The 13,354-nt window shown below is 32.5% G+C and overlaps 2 protein-coding genes across 2 annotated transcripts; both read right to left on the minus strand.

Moving 5' to 3' along the window:
• Positions 1-494: 494 nt before the first annotated feature.
• Positions 495-2,262, minus strand: LOC104707502 (AT-hook motif nuclear-localized protein 26-like). The gene has a single exon (XM_010423871.2). The coding sequence runs from the start codon at positions 1,854-1,856 to the stop codon at positions 843-845; it is 1,014 nt and encodes a 337-aa protein (XP_010422173.1). The 5' UTR covers positions 1,857-2,262; the 3' UTR covers positions 495-842.
• Positions 2,263-10,623: 8,361 nt separating this feature from the next.
• On the minus strand, positions 10,624-12,627 carry LOC104707503 (ATP-dependent Clp protease ATP-binding subunit CLPT2, chloroplastic). Its single transcript, XM_010423873.3, has 5 exons — positions 12,209-12,627; positions 12,081-12,119; positions 11,892-12,001; positions 11,591-11,770; positions 10,624-10,984 (listed from the first exon to the last, which is right to left on the minus strand). The coding sequence occupies exons 1-5, from the start codon at positions 12,448-12,450 to the stop codon at positions 10,827-10,829; spliced, it is 729 nt and encodes a 242-aa protein (XP_010422175.1). The 5' UTR covers positions 12,451-12,627; the 3' UTR covers positions 10,624-10,826.
• Positions 12,628-13,354: the final 727 nt, after the last annotated feature.

A 13,354-nucleotide genomic window follows, 5' to 3' on the forward strand; every position in this document is an offset into this window, starting at 1 on the left:
TTATCTGTACAGAAAAAAAAAAAAAAAAAACGAGGTTTTATGGAATGTATCAGACACTATATAAAGCCTACTTTTAATTGTTCTACTAGAAAAACTAATTTTACACCAACGATAATTAAAATCACAAGTGAGACCAGCCATTTTCTATTCTTGGAAGCGTCCTAGAATTGTGTGTATACATATATTGACAAAATCATGGAAATTTTCGGCCTATAATTTCTTCTGATATTTAGAATCAAACTTTAGTTATTTCGAACTCAAAAAAATGACATTGGTACGAAGAAAAGATTGAACCCGTATAAGAACACACTTACCATATATGGTAATTATGGATGGCAACTACCCACCTCTTTAAACAACATATTTCCACGTAAAATAACTTTTGTTTTGTAACTATAATTTTTTTAAGAAAACTATACATAAAAAATGTTTATACTACTTGAAAATGGGAGAAATTAAAACCAGAAATTAAAACAAAGAAAACAAACCGAACATAATTAAGAATCAAATTCATCAAATAACTCAATAAAGTAAAGAACAACTTAAAACCTCACATAATCAAACATTAAAAAAAACAACTACCACTAAAACAAGACAAAAATAAACAAAGAAGAACCTGAAACATCTACTCAATTGTTGATCCACAAACCCATCGGAAAAGGCTTCTTCATCATCGCCGTCTTCATCTTCTCGTCATACTTAGTATACACCTCCTCTTTAATCATTCCATGTTAGCTTGCTTTATATATATGTAAGATCTATTAGTAAATAGCTACATATATATAAGTACATAGCTAAATATATTCAATTCATGTGTAATATATATAAGAGTAGCAATCTAATCAATACGGTGGCCGACCCGTAGACCAATACTGCTGATCATTTTGCTGTGGCAGCGGCAACTGAACCGAGCCAAGGAGATTTGGTGGTAGTCCTTGAGCCGCCGCCATAGCTGCCATAGCTTGTTGCTGCCCCATCATTGGTGGAGATCCCATTCCACCACCACCTCCTCCTCCTCCTCCCCCACCTCCCTGAACAGGCGTTTGCATCTCATCTTCTTCCAAAGGCAGTCTCTCGTACGCCGCATTGCTAAAAGAGGCCGCCATAACCACCACAGGACCCGAACACAACAACGGTCCTACTACACTTCCTCCAACGACCTGCCCTTGTCCTCCGGCTAGGTAAACGCTTAGCCCAGTGGCTGCAGGAGGCGCAGGTGGCGGTAAGAAAGATCCGGAAAGAGAAAGGATTTCAAACCGGCCGTGGAGGCTAACCACCGAGCCAGCAGGTGATCCGGGCTGACGTATAGTGACGTTAGTAACGTTTCCTGTGCCGCTCATAACGCAAACGCCTCTTTGGCGGCGTCTAGCGAACGTAGCCATACAGTCAACTATGTCACATCCGTCTCCGATCTCCATAACATGAGTTCGAAGAGCGTTTGCGCTGTCTCTTGTTATGATTATTGGAGCTTTAGGTTTGTTCTTGGATCCTGCTGGTCTTCCTCTTGGCCTTCTTGTCATCTGTTCTCCACTTCCTCCACCGCCGCTTCCTCCTTCTCCTCCATGTAAACTCATCTCTTTACCTTCGCTACCACTGTTGTTACCCATGTTGTCCATGTTATCGCTTGTCTCTTCGCGATCCATCTTCATAGATCGATTCAATATTGACCCTCCTTGCTGCTCGTGATCTTGATCAGGGTTTCTTTGCGGCTGCTGATGATGGTTGAGAAAGAACTGTTGTTGTTGTTGTTGATGATGATGTTGTTGTTGTTGTTGTTGAAGATGTAATTGGAAGTCTCTAGCGTGGAAAGGAGGAGGGAGAGAGCTTTGTGATCCATGAGATTGAACTGGATCCATTTCTATGTTGAGATTGATCGGTGAGGGAGAGATGAGAATTGATTTTGACCTGGGAGAGACTCTAGCTAGGTAGAAGAGAAAAAGAATAATAATGTTTTCACAACAAATATCAAGCTGGATTTTTCTTCTTCATCTTGTTCTTTGATTGATTTGGTAAGCTAAGGTTCTCTCTCTCTCTCTCTTCTCTCTTTTTCTTGTCTTCTTATTCTCTTCTCTCTTTGTTTATAGCTTCTCTTCTGTTGAGTTGTACTTGGCAGAGGAAGTGAAAAGGGCTTATGGTAGGCTTTTATTATTTAATTTTTTTTTTTTAGTTTATATGAAATGTGTTGGGGGATTGAGGTGTCTGTGGGGGTTGTCTGCTTAATTTGCTTTGGTTGGTGATTGGTAAATTAGGGTTAGGAAGAGAGAGACAGAGAGGGAAGAGTGAAAGAGAGATGGATAGCTTTTGTTTTGTTGTTGTTTTTTTTTTTTTTTTTTTTTTTTCTGCTTGTGCTTATGACAATGACATCATTCTCATGTTTTAGGCGGTGCTTTGGTCCCTACCTCTACGCCATTTTTTCTTTGTATAACATTTCAATCGCTCTCGTTTACATTAACGATCTTATTTATTTAGAGGTTCTCTTTTTTCATTAGTAGATTTTACTCTTACATGATATAGATTGTTCGTTATTTTCTGATTCTAAATACTGGCAAAGACTTTTCAATGACTATAATTCGATAATCGATGGATATATACTTTTCAAAATTTTTAATTACATATATTTCATTAATTTTTATTATAAATCTGTCATATAGTTATCCTAGTTCTCTATATTAAATATTGGCAACCCTAGCAGTCAAAAATAAAAAAAATTGTTTAAATCAACTTTCATAACTTTGTGAAGCACCGATATATTTCATTTTCCAACAACCTATGTAGTAATTACACCTAACATCATATCTTCAATTACGTATACATTAATAATTAAGTATATATAACTTATTTTGTATATATATATATATATATGCGCACATGTAAGTGTTTCTCTATAAAAATAAGAATCTTCTAACTTCTAGGGCAATGCAGGTTATGGCCATGGCTAAGTACTAAAAGTAGTGAGATGTAGAGTTAAAAATGTTTTTATAACATATATTATTGAACAGGAGCATGGGCAATAAAGTAGACAAATTTGATTGTATAACAATATACTATATGAAGAAAAAGATATAGAATGCAATGCGATGTGTGGATATGGCATTGGAGAGAGTGAAGTAATAAGAAGACGCGAAGAAGGCGCTGACAAATCTCAAACCCAAAGGAGAAAGCACGAGAGAGAGAGACAAGAGATTGTTGAATTGAATGTGCAGAGAGAGAGAGGATCGGAGAGGCAATGGCATGACTCTTGTGGACGCAAACCCATGTCTTAAAAGATGCTCTTTGTCGGCTCTCATGCTCTTTCCTTCTCCACGTGCCCTTCTGCCTTCTCCCCCTTCCTCTCGTTTTGCATTTTTTTGATTAGCAATCAAAGTGTATATATATGTTTGGAGTATAATGTATCTTTTAAAAGAAAGATTAATGCGAATTGCTGAAAAATCATTTTGATTAGTTTGTGGTACTTTTAGAATTAACTATAATTCTATCTAGTATTTTCTTTTTGGACGTTAGAACAAGACTGGTCTATTTGGTGTAATGGTTTATGCCTCATGTTCTTAAATGTGGTATATACTATATATGTTCATACATCATACTGCATCAATTGTAATGAATTTACTGAATATTTAAAACCTTTTTTTGTTGTTGTCAAAGATTTAAAACCTTAATATCTAAGATGTTTAAAGTTTTCAAGATAACACCTCGGATCGTATGTCTTCATCAAAAGTCAAAAGATATAAATCACCGCATATATAGTACTCAAATAAAACTCATATCGAACTATATGTCCAACGAAATTATTTAAATGGATTGATTCGTCTTATTCTATCATCGTACATTATGGTGATTTTTGATTGATTCAAGATGCTTTAGGTCTTAGTTTTAATACTAGCTAGAACTTTACTCTCCATGTGTTTTTAATGCTAGATTAGTGTTTGATTAAGCTAGTCTAAATCATACAAAATTTATTGTAAGGTGTTTGAGTGCTTATCATTCCCAATCAATGAAAATTGATGATTAGGATTCTAGATGGTTAGTTAGGCTTGGAATTAATACTCAGTAATCATTTGATTGCAAACGAAAGTTGTTAATTATTATATGATTAGTAAAGAGATTACATGGAAATGGATTAGTCTAGATTACTGATATAATACCAGTGGATTAGCATTGTTAGATTGGTAGAGATTCTTGGATTTATTTAGTGATCACTCGAGTCAATAATCTAACCCGAAGACTAGTCTTTTATCCATTGCTTAAAACTGTTTAGTTTGAATTGTTGATTTCCCGCTTTAATTTATGTAATTTTGAATCTTGCTAGTCTTTTGTTCATTATTTTCTTATGGTTTGCCTTTGGCTTGTTTGATTTCAATTGCTTAGTTTAGTTAAGTTTGTGTAATTGTGTTCAAAAACCACCTCTTTATCGCTTGGATTAAGTATAATAATGGATTCCCTTTGAGTTGGTTCTTCTCCTTGTTGTTCGATACCAAGTTAAGATTTATGGTAATTGAACTCCAAATCTGGCGTAACACTAGACGACCTTTGGTTAACCACTAGAATAATTTAGATTTTACTAGTATGCTAAATGGTACTTTATCAAAAAGTAAAAAAGGTATGCTAAATGGTAAAGGTATCACAAATTTTTACAAAGTAATATACTCCTTAAACACATTTACGATCGGTGAACTTTCCATTAGATAGTACGTATACTCCTTTAATTTACACCCATTATATCATAATTGGCTGAGTAGTAAGATATCATCCAGTTCAATATCACATGGAGAAAAAATATTTAAAGATGCATTATTATTAATCGAAGTATACATTATGCTTAGGTCTTTTGTATTTAAAAATAAATAAATGTATTCTTTACCTGGACCAGCTTATATGAGATGATTGAGGGAGAAAAAAACAAGTTAATACGAGAACACAGTTCCACCAAACGAGGAAGTTGCTGTTGCTGTTTGACTCTATTAGATTGATTAGCTAATCTCCAATATGACTTATAAGTTCTTAATTACATCGCAACTCATATATTAACGTTAGATTATAATAATAAAAAAGGTTTGATTAAAATCGCCCCCTTACAATCTTTTATTCTTCTTTTTTTTGAATACTATTAAGAATGTGATTCCCTTGTTATATTACCAAGCCTATATTAAAATTAATCATTTTCTTATATTTAGAAAAATTAGATATATATTATGCACGTGTTAAGAATAAACTTAATAAAATTTGAACTGTCATTTGTTTTACAGTTATGTTCTTAACCATTTTATGTTTATCATGCAAACATTTTTTTTTATTATTATTATTACTAGGTTATTAATCCACGCTACGCGCGGATATGGTTGATCGCAAAAGACATCATATCTGGCGCCGGCTAACCCCTAAATTTGGTTACTCAACACAACCTTTATCTCCATCATCCTTTCATTTTCATTCTCTTCTTCCTCTTTCCCTTCTCAGATCTAACCTGTCTTGGCTCCAGCACCACCATCAAAACTTGCCACAACCAAGACATGAGTCACATACCCGCTAATGGTTTTCACCACCTCTGCCGCGTCTCGTCTTCATCACGATTTACTCTTCTTCACATAATCTCAACCAAGGAGCATAATAGTCCTCGCTCTCTGCTCACGTCTCTCTACTAATCCATGTCATTTGTTTCTTTTTTTTCATTCGATGGAGTCTGATGGAGAACAAACTCAATATAACGACAACGACGACAACAACGCAACATACAACAACGGTTCAAAATCCCATATGTCACGATGGATACAATTTCGATGACTCTGCCACAACTATAATCTCAAGTTACAAAGACTTAGGGTTGCACATAACAATAGTTTCTACAGAGGCACATAACAACTTTTATTTATTAAATAAACATCACAACTATCAATATGCACCTTTCAGATATTGACTACAAATCAAGTAATTAAGGAGAAGATTACATTATTGTTCCATGACCTTTAAAATACACAAAACCTAATTGTAATCTTAGAACCTTGAATCATAATACCAAAATAGTAGACTGTAGTCGTATTATATAGATATTACATGTTAATCACATGAACTAACCAACAAAAATTAAAAGGAAAAATCCACCCATTAAATAATAAAAACAAACATGTTACAGTGTAGAAGAGATCACCTGAAGGATGAATCCTAGCTTTTTTTCTCAAGATCACGTGGAACGTAAAAGTAAAACATATATGTAAACCATGCATATATTTGTTTCTTTCTCTCTTGTTCGTTTTAGAAGCTAGCTAATATGATCACATATGAAAACATATAACAAATCATGAGAACTGAGAAGAGATGAGAGCATACCTTGGAAAATTATCCTAAAACATTGGATCCAATTTTCTGGCGAACAACTAAACCATTAGAACACAATATAGCGAACATAAAATCAAACATTAAAGTTAAAAATTCACCGGTTGAAGCGGCATCTAAATTTCCATGTATCAATTCACGACGTTGATTCCATACAACCTACGATTAAATACTATTAATGGATTAGTACGATTAAAAAAATTTGCACAATTCAAATAAGAAACAATAGGTAGCCATGATCTGATAATTAATGAACATAATGTAAAGTATTTATAAGAAACTAAGATACGTTCATAATTTAGGGTTTTACTTTTTTACAATTTCTAGAAACACAAAAAAAAAAAAAGAAAATTTCTATTTTTAAAAAAATCGACTCGCTATTATGTCAACTAATATTTGCAAAGTTACATTTATTTTGTAATATTTTATTATATAGATTTTATTTCTATAGATTAAACTTTTTCTTTTTTAAAAATAATCTTAATAATATTAAAAATGTAAGATACATTTCTTTGAAAATCGTATATTTTGTTGTTGTTGGTATAGTTAACGTTAACAATAATGAAAATGGTAATGCATTTTACAGATAGAAACTAATTGCTTACTAAACTTTCAGATTATGCGTTGTCAAAGTTAAATTCGTGATGAAGACAAAAAAGGAGTAAAGGCAAAGACAGACATTACATATTGGTAAAAGGCCAAAGGAATGCAAGCTTGTAAAGCATACACAATTGTAATGTTAATTAAAGCTATAAACCTAACTTACATTGCCCACAAAGAAAATATAGATTATATCTATGTCAGTATGTCACATATCTTTAAAATAAGTTAAACAAATCAATGAACCTATCAGCTTAGAAGAAGAAAAAAAGTCTATGGCAAATTGAATATGTTAATAATTTTATGAGCACAACTTGGATACAACAATTAAATAAAGAAAGAAGTTGGTAGATTAAGCTGATTAATTATATAATTTAAATTAAGTCCCCATGTGGATGGCACCTAATTGCCTCGAATCTTATCGTGCTTCTGCTTTCCTCACGAATTCAATTTATGGTCCCCTCCCAAACAAATGTGAATAACGTAGTTTCTACTGAGATTAACAAATGTTGAAGTAAATAATATATTGGTGATTTAAATACAAATTGGAAAAAAACTAAAAAATATTTCATTTATTTTTTATTTGGAAGTTTAGTACTTGATCTTTTTTTTGTTAGAAGAAAAATACTTCATCTAATTAGCGTTGGTCTAAAAAATACTTTATTTCTAAAGTTGTTGGTAATTTCGTACCCTTGACTTAACATCCGTCAAGGGACGTTAAAGAATTAATTTACGGTAGTAATTTGTAAATACACGTATGAAATAGATATATACGACTTCTAAACAGAAGTTAATTATTAGATTCTCATGGTGTGGTGGTAACTGAAAATTTATTTTTTTCGAAGAAACCTGGGTTCGAATCTACCCTTGGATTTTTTTTACCTATTTTTTTGTAATTAATGGCAAACTCGTAAATACATCATCTTCTTCATTCTTATTACTGTAGCAGCGGTGGCCGGCGGTGGTATGCATCCGTCGATTAAAGTTGAACCACCGAATAGATCTAAGGTTCTTGCATCTTTCTTCTCCGTCTGATGAGACAGAACTAACCTGCGAGTGTAAGAATAGCCAAACCCAAAACAAAAGCTCCAATCGCAATACCTAGGTATCTCTTCCGCTCCCGCCGCCGCCACGCCTTCTCACTCCTTACCCGAAACTCGACCCTACCGATGTCACTCCTCCTCCTTCTCAACCCGTCCCCGCCGTAGCCACCACCATGCCGTCGGAGATATGTTCGTTGGTTCAATTGACGGTTGGACATCACCGCTGTTGCTAATGAAGAAGAAGATATATTTACAAATTTGCCATTAGTTTAAAAAAAATGGAAAAATAATAACGCATATACATGGATTCGAACCCAAATTCAGATTGGGAAACAAACTCTTTGTTACCACTAGACCATGATAAACTAACTGTTTAATATAATTTGTTAACAAGTTGTATATATCTATTTAACTCGTGTATTGATAAAGTAATACCGTCGACTTATTCTTTAACGTCCGTTAACAGATGTTAAGTAAGGGGTACGAAATTATCAACAACTTTAGAAATGAAGTATTTTTAGACCAACACTAATTAGATGAAGTATTTTTTTTCCAACAAAAAAAACAAGATATTAAACTTCCAAATAAAAAATAAATGAGATATTTTTTAGCTTTTTTTTCCCTATACAAATCCGCAACAAAATTATAAGCTAAAGTAATATATCGGTGACTGTCTTCTATATTGTAAATTAACTTCTTTTCCAAAAACTGGCGTTTAAGTTTAATTATAAGATTTTTGAAGTCTCTATTTAGGCAATTTTTTTATTTGAAAACGGAAAAAGAAAAAAGTTGTTGCCCTGAAGAAGATACATGTTTATATATCATCAGCCAAAATATCAACAGTATTAAGCACATTATAGTTATTTTTAACTGACATGTTTTTAAACTGTTAAATAAATCATGACCCCAGAACAAACTGTTTAACAAATATCCGAAACCCTAAAGTTGAATTATAGCCTAATCGTTTGATAAGAAAATAATAATGAAAAGCTGGACTGGACTCTAGTATTCATGAAAAGTCGTGATAATAGGAGATTAATGTCAAAGTGGTGGGGGCATGTGAGTTAAATAATAATAACGTGATAATTAGTGGAGCATTAAGACGGCATTGTTGAGACTAAGTGGAGACAAAATTGAGCTAAATGACAAAGCTGAAGCTAAAAATAACTCACACATGACATGATACTATATCAACGGTTCTTCTATCCATGAGGAATCTCGTGATTAATAATTAATTATGTCTTCTTAGTTTCATACTATTACATAGTAGAATCGTTAACATATTCACAACGTCTATAGGCTCTAGGTTAATAAATCTTATGAGTTTCTGAGTTATAGCTTTGATTGATTTAGTTTTTATAACGAATTTTGAAATTGTGTTATACAGATATACATTTTTTTTTTTTTTTGTGTAGAGATATACTTGTCTAACCCATATACACTATATGTATTTTTGTATGAAAATCTCTTTAAGTTAAATCCAAATTTAGGGTTTGATTCCCTTAAGTCCATTCTTTAGCAAACTGTAAAATCGTCTATCTATTAGAGATATATAATGTAATGTGGTACAAATTAATATATTTATAACTGTCTATCTTAAAACTATTTGTCATGGAACTATCCAACGCGATCATGTATTATGGGGTAATTATAATCATTAATAGGTTACTTAACTTTTGTTAAAATTACTATTACTCCATCTTATATACAAAACATATTTGACAGGTTTTTCCACATCATATTCTATGTCTTGAGAGAATAGTTCTATAATAAATTATTATTTCTAGAGTGATGAAATAACAATCTAGCTCGTACATATAAAGTTATTAAAAATAAGAATGCTCGAATGAGATCATCGTTAACAATTTTAAGGTATCTGAACTAAAATAACAAATGACTTTGGTACGAAGAAATTAATATTACAAGTTAATCGTCCAACCTTTCAGGATCTATTTCAGGGTCAAACTATATACTTAATATTTTTGCTCGAAGTTCATCAATTCAGAATCTTTGTGGATTTTCATTGCTAAACATTAGAAATAAAAAAATTTGGATTGTCTTTTCCATGGTGTTAACTTTTTAAGTCTAGATCTCGAATTTTATTAAGTCTAAACTAAAATAATAGGCTAACACATTAATTAAGAAAATACACCATTTTCAGGTTTAAGGTTTAGTGTATCTGATTCAGAGTCTCATTTTCTTAGATCATGATTATGATTTCGGTTAAGGTTTTAATATTTAAAATTGAAGTTTAAAATAGACTATTTTAGTGGGTTAAAAGTTAAAACAATAGAGACCTTTAAATTTTAGTATTAAAGTCTATTAGTTAGTGGTACATCTTTAGTATTTTGGTCATTAAAAACAAATATACGTATTTTTTTTAGTTCCAAACAATTGTATTACAGAAAACTCAGGTATTTCTCTAATTTCCAAATCTCAAAGTTTTTACTCTTCTTGTTCACAAAAAGACTCGAAAATTATTGATCACCAAGTCTCCAAGATTCCATTCCATTTCACTGAAATTACCATCTCTTGTTTAGGCCATTGATTGGTATGTATGCAAATTTGGCGTTCAAGTCTAGAGAACGGCTTGACATTGTAAATTCGTTTCTCCTCTAGATATAAAAATCTAACTTGGGGAAAGAAATGCCAATGACAATTAAAGTCGAGATGCTATATATAACAAGTAAAACTCAAGGATCCAGTGTTAGTAATTTCTATGGAAAAGCTTCTTTAAGTCTTTACGGCAAAGCAAAGAACTAAAAATAAGAATCAGTAAGGATGGACACATTATTGCAAACTGCAACTATGAATTTGAAGATTTTGCATTAATGGAGAAATGACAGATGTAATATACTACTCATCTAGAAAGCCAGATTTAGAGGCAAAGGACTCTAACTCTTTAGACTTTTCATCTGTGAAACCAAGGGTTGCCAATATCTTGTGACCTGGAGAGTCAACTTCAGACCAGATTCCCAGTAGTATATGTGCTGGCATTACTTCCCCGATACTACCTGTAACAATAAGCAATAACAATAGTGCTTAAGTTCCTGTCTTATAATCGAAGCATGCATATATGCATATATAGTGGAACATTTTATAACCGAAGCTATCTCTCTTCCGCAAGATTTGATAAGCCAACGACATGAAACTTCCGAGTAGGCTAAGAAATTACCAGACTCTCAATCAGTATAAACTGTTCTAAAAGTTATGTTGCTCTCACAACGAGTTAACGACATTTTATTACCATCTTGCATATACTGGAATTTTTTTAGAACCAAAGCTATCTCTCTTCCGCAAGATTGATAAGCCAACAACATGAAAACTTCCGAGTATGCTGCTAACAAATTACCAGACTCCAAGTAATGTTGCTCTCATTAGACATTTATCACCGTATGCATGTACTGGAACAGTTTCTAAACAAAGCTATCTCTCTTCCACAAGATTGATAAGCCTTAGCCAACGACATGAAAACTTCAGAGTATGCTAAGAAACTAACCAATCAATACAAACTTATATCCAGGTAATGTTGCTCTCACAACGACAATTATATCACCAATTCACAGAAAATGAGATTCAAAACACTAGAGTGACAAGTTGAGTTCGAACAAAACACAAACCTGCTTTAAGATTCTGATCCAGAGCAGAGTCAAGTGCCCGTTGAGCATCTTCGGTTAAAGGAGGATGCTCAGGGCTAAAGAAATACAAATCTGCTTTTCCTAGTAACTTGATCGTCTCTTCACGAACTTTGTATAGCATTATATTATTCGCACGCAAAAACTTTGAAGTAAAACTAGTTCCTGCCCATTCAATCAACATTACCACACTTATCACTACCACCAAGAAGATCCTAATGAAGCTTTTAGGTATCAATCTCAATTTTGATAGCAAATAAAAACCAAAAGTAAGTTATAAAGGTACCTTCAATCAAAATACCCATGAGAAGTGCTTCAGTTCCAGTATTTGGATACTTAAGCTTCCTAGCTTCAAGCTCTCCCATTGCAAACGACTTAATTGCTCTCCATGACCATCTACATTTTAACCCTAAATCAAATCAGAATACTTTCAAATCCATTAGCAAAGCAATTTCAATACTCTCGCTACACTTACTTTGGCTTTTTCGCATCAGAAACCACTGAATCTGGATTCCTGAAACAAAATCAGAGCACGTTATTTGTTAGAATTTAGCGGACTAAAATTGATCAAAATTAGATTTCAAGATTTGGTGAGAAATTTACGCGGTGGGTAAGCTGGAGATGACGGATTTATGGATTCTACGGCGATTGGTTTGAAGAGCGGAGACGGGAGAGGTGAGAGAGAGGGATGATGAATCAACAACGCCTAACCATGGATTCGTCAAAGGGTTTCTTGTAGAGAAGAAGTATAATGGAACAGATGGTTTCTTCTGCTTAGAGGAAGAATCGATTCGTGAGATGATCGGATTCGCTAAAGCACAGTTGCAAGAAGAGTGAGCCGCCATTTTCGCGAGTGTGTCTCTTCTTCTTTGGATAACGGAAAAAAAAAAGAAAAAGTGAAGGAACGTCAATTTGGGGAAGGAGAAGAGAGTTGTGGAGGTTGAAGAAGATTATCAATACGATGTCGTTTTCTTCATTTCATCGGCGTAAGCTTGGGCTTTAAAGATTGGAAAATACCCAACACGGCCCATTTAGTGGAGTATTGTTCCTTCTTAAATAAATTATAACTAAATTTTATTTTATTTTATTCAAGTTTGTGTTTATTTCGTGTGAAAAGGAACAATTCATTCGTGAAATATTTAAATGTAATGGATAAAATATTGATCAAATGTTACCATTTGTGGTAATATATATTTTTTGTGTGTTCTAAATATCAAATTCATATCTTTTATATTTTATAGAGTAAACACAACAATTTGCATATTTTTTAATGGAACCATAATAACATACATTATATTATTCAATAATTTATATAGTTATTTTTTTTATATATTAGTAACAATCGGATTTGAAACTTATTTTTGGAGATAATCTAATTGAATGATTTAATATTTTCGATTAGGCCATTTAAATTTGTTAAGTTAGTCGGTTTGTTAAAATTTTCTATACATAGAGTAATATTAGAGAAAAAAAGTTATTATGGAAAAAAAATATAATTAAATTCTGAAATGAGAATGTATCTATTTTCTTAAAAAAGATACTCTCAATGAATGTCATCTTTATTTGAATATATCTATAAACACAATTTTTTTTATATCATAATATAAGCATGAAGGAATTTTGATTTTAGTCATATTATTCCAAAATTCATTTCTTAAAAGGATACTCTCAATGAATGTCATCTTTATTTGAATATATCTATAAGCACAAACTTTTTTTTGTCATAAAATAAGCATGAATGAATTTTGA

This window comes from Camelina sativa, chromosome 8, assembly GCF_030686135.1.
Source record: "Camelina sativa cultivar CO46 ecotype springtype chromosome 8, ASM3068613v1".
Lineage (NCBI taxonomy): Eukaryota > Viridiplantae > Streptophyta > Magnoliopsida > Brassicales > Brassicaceae > Camelina > Camelina sativa.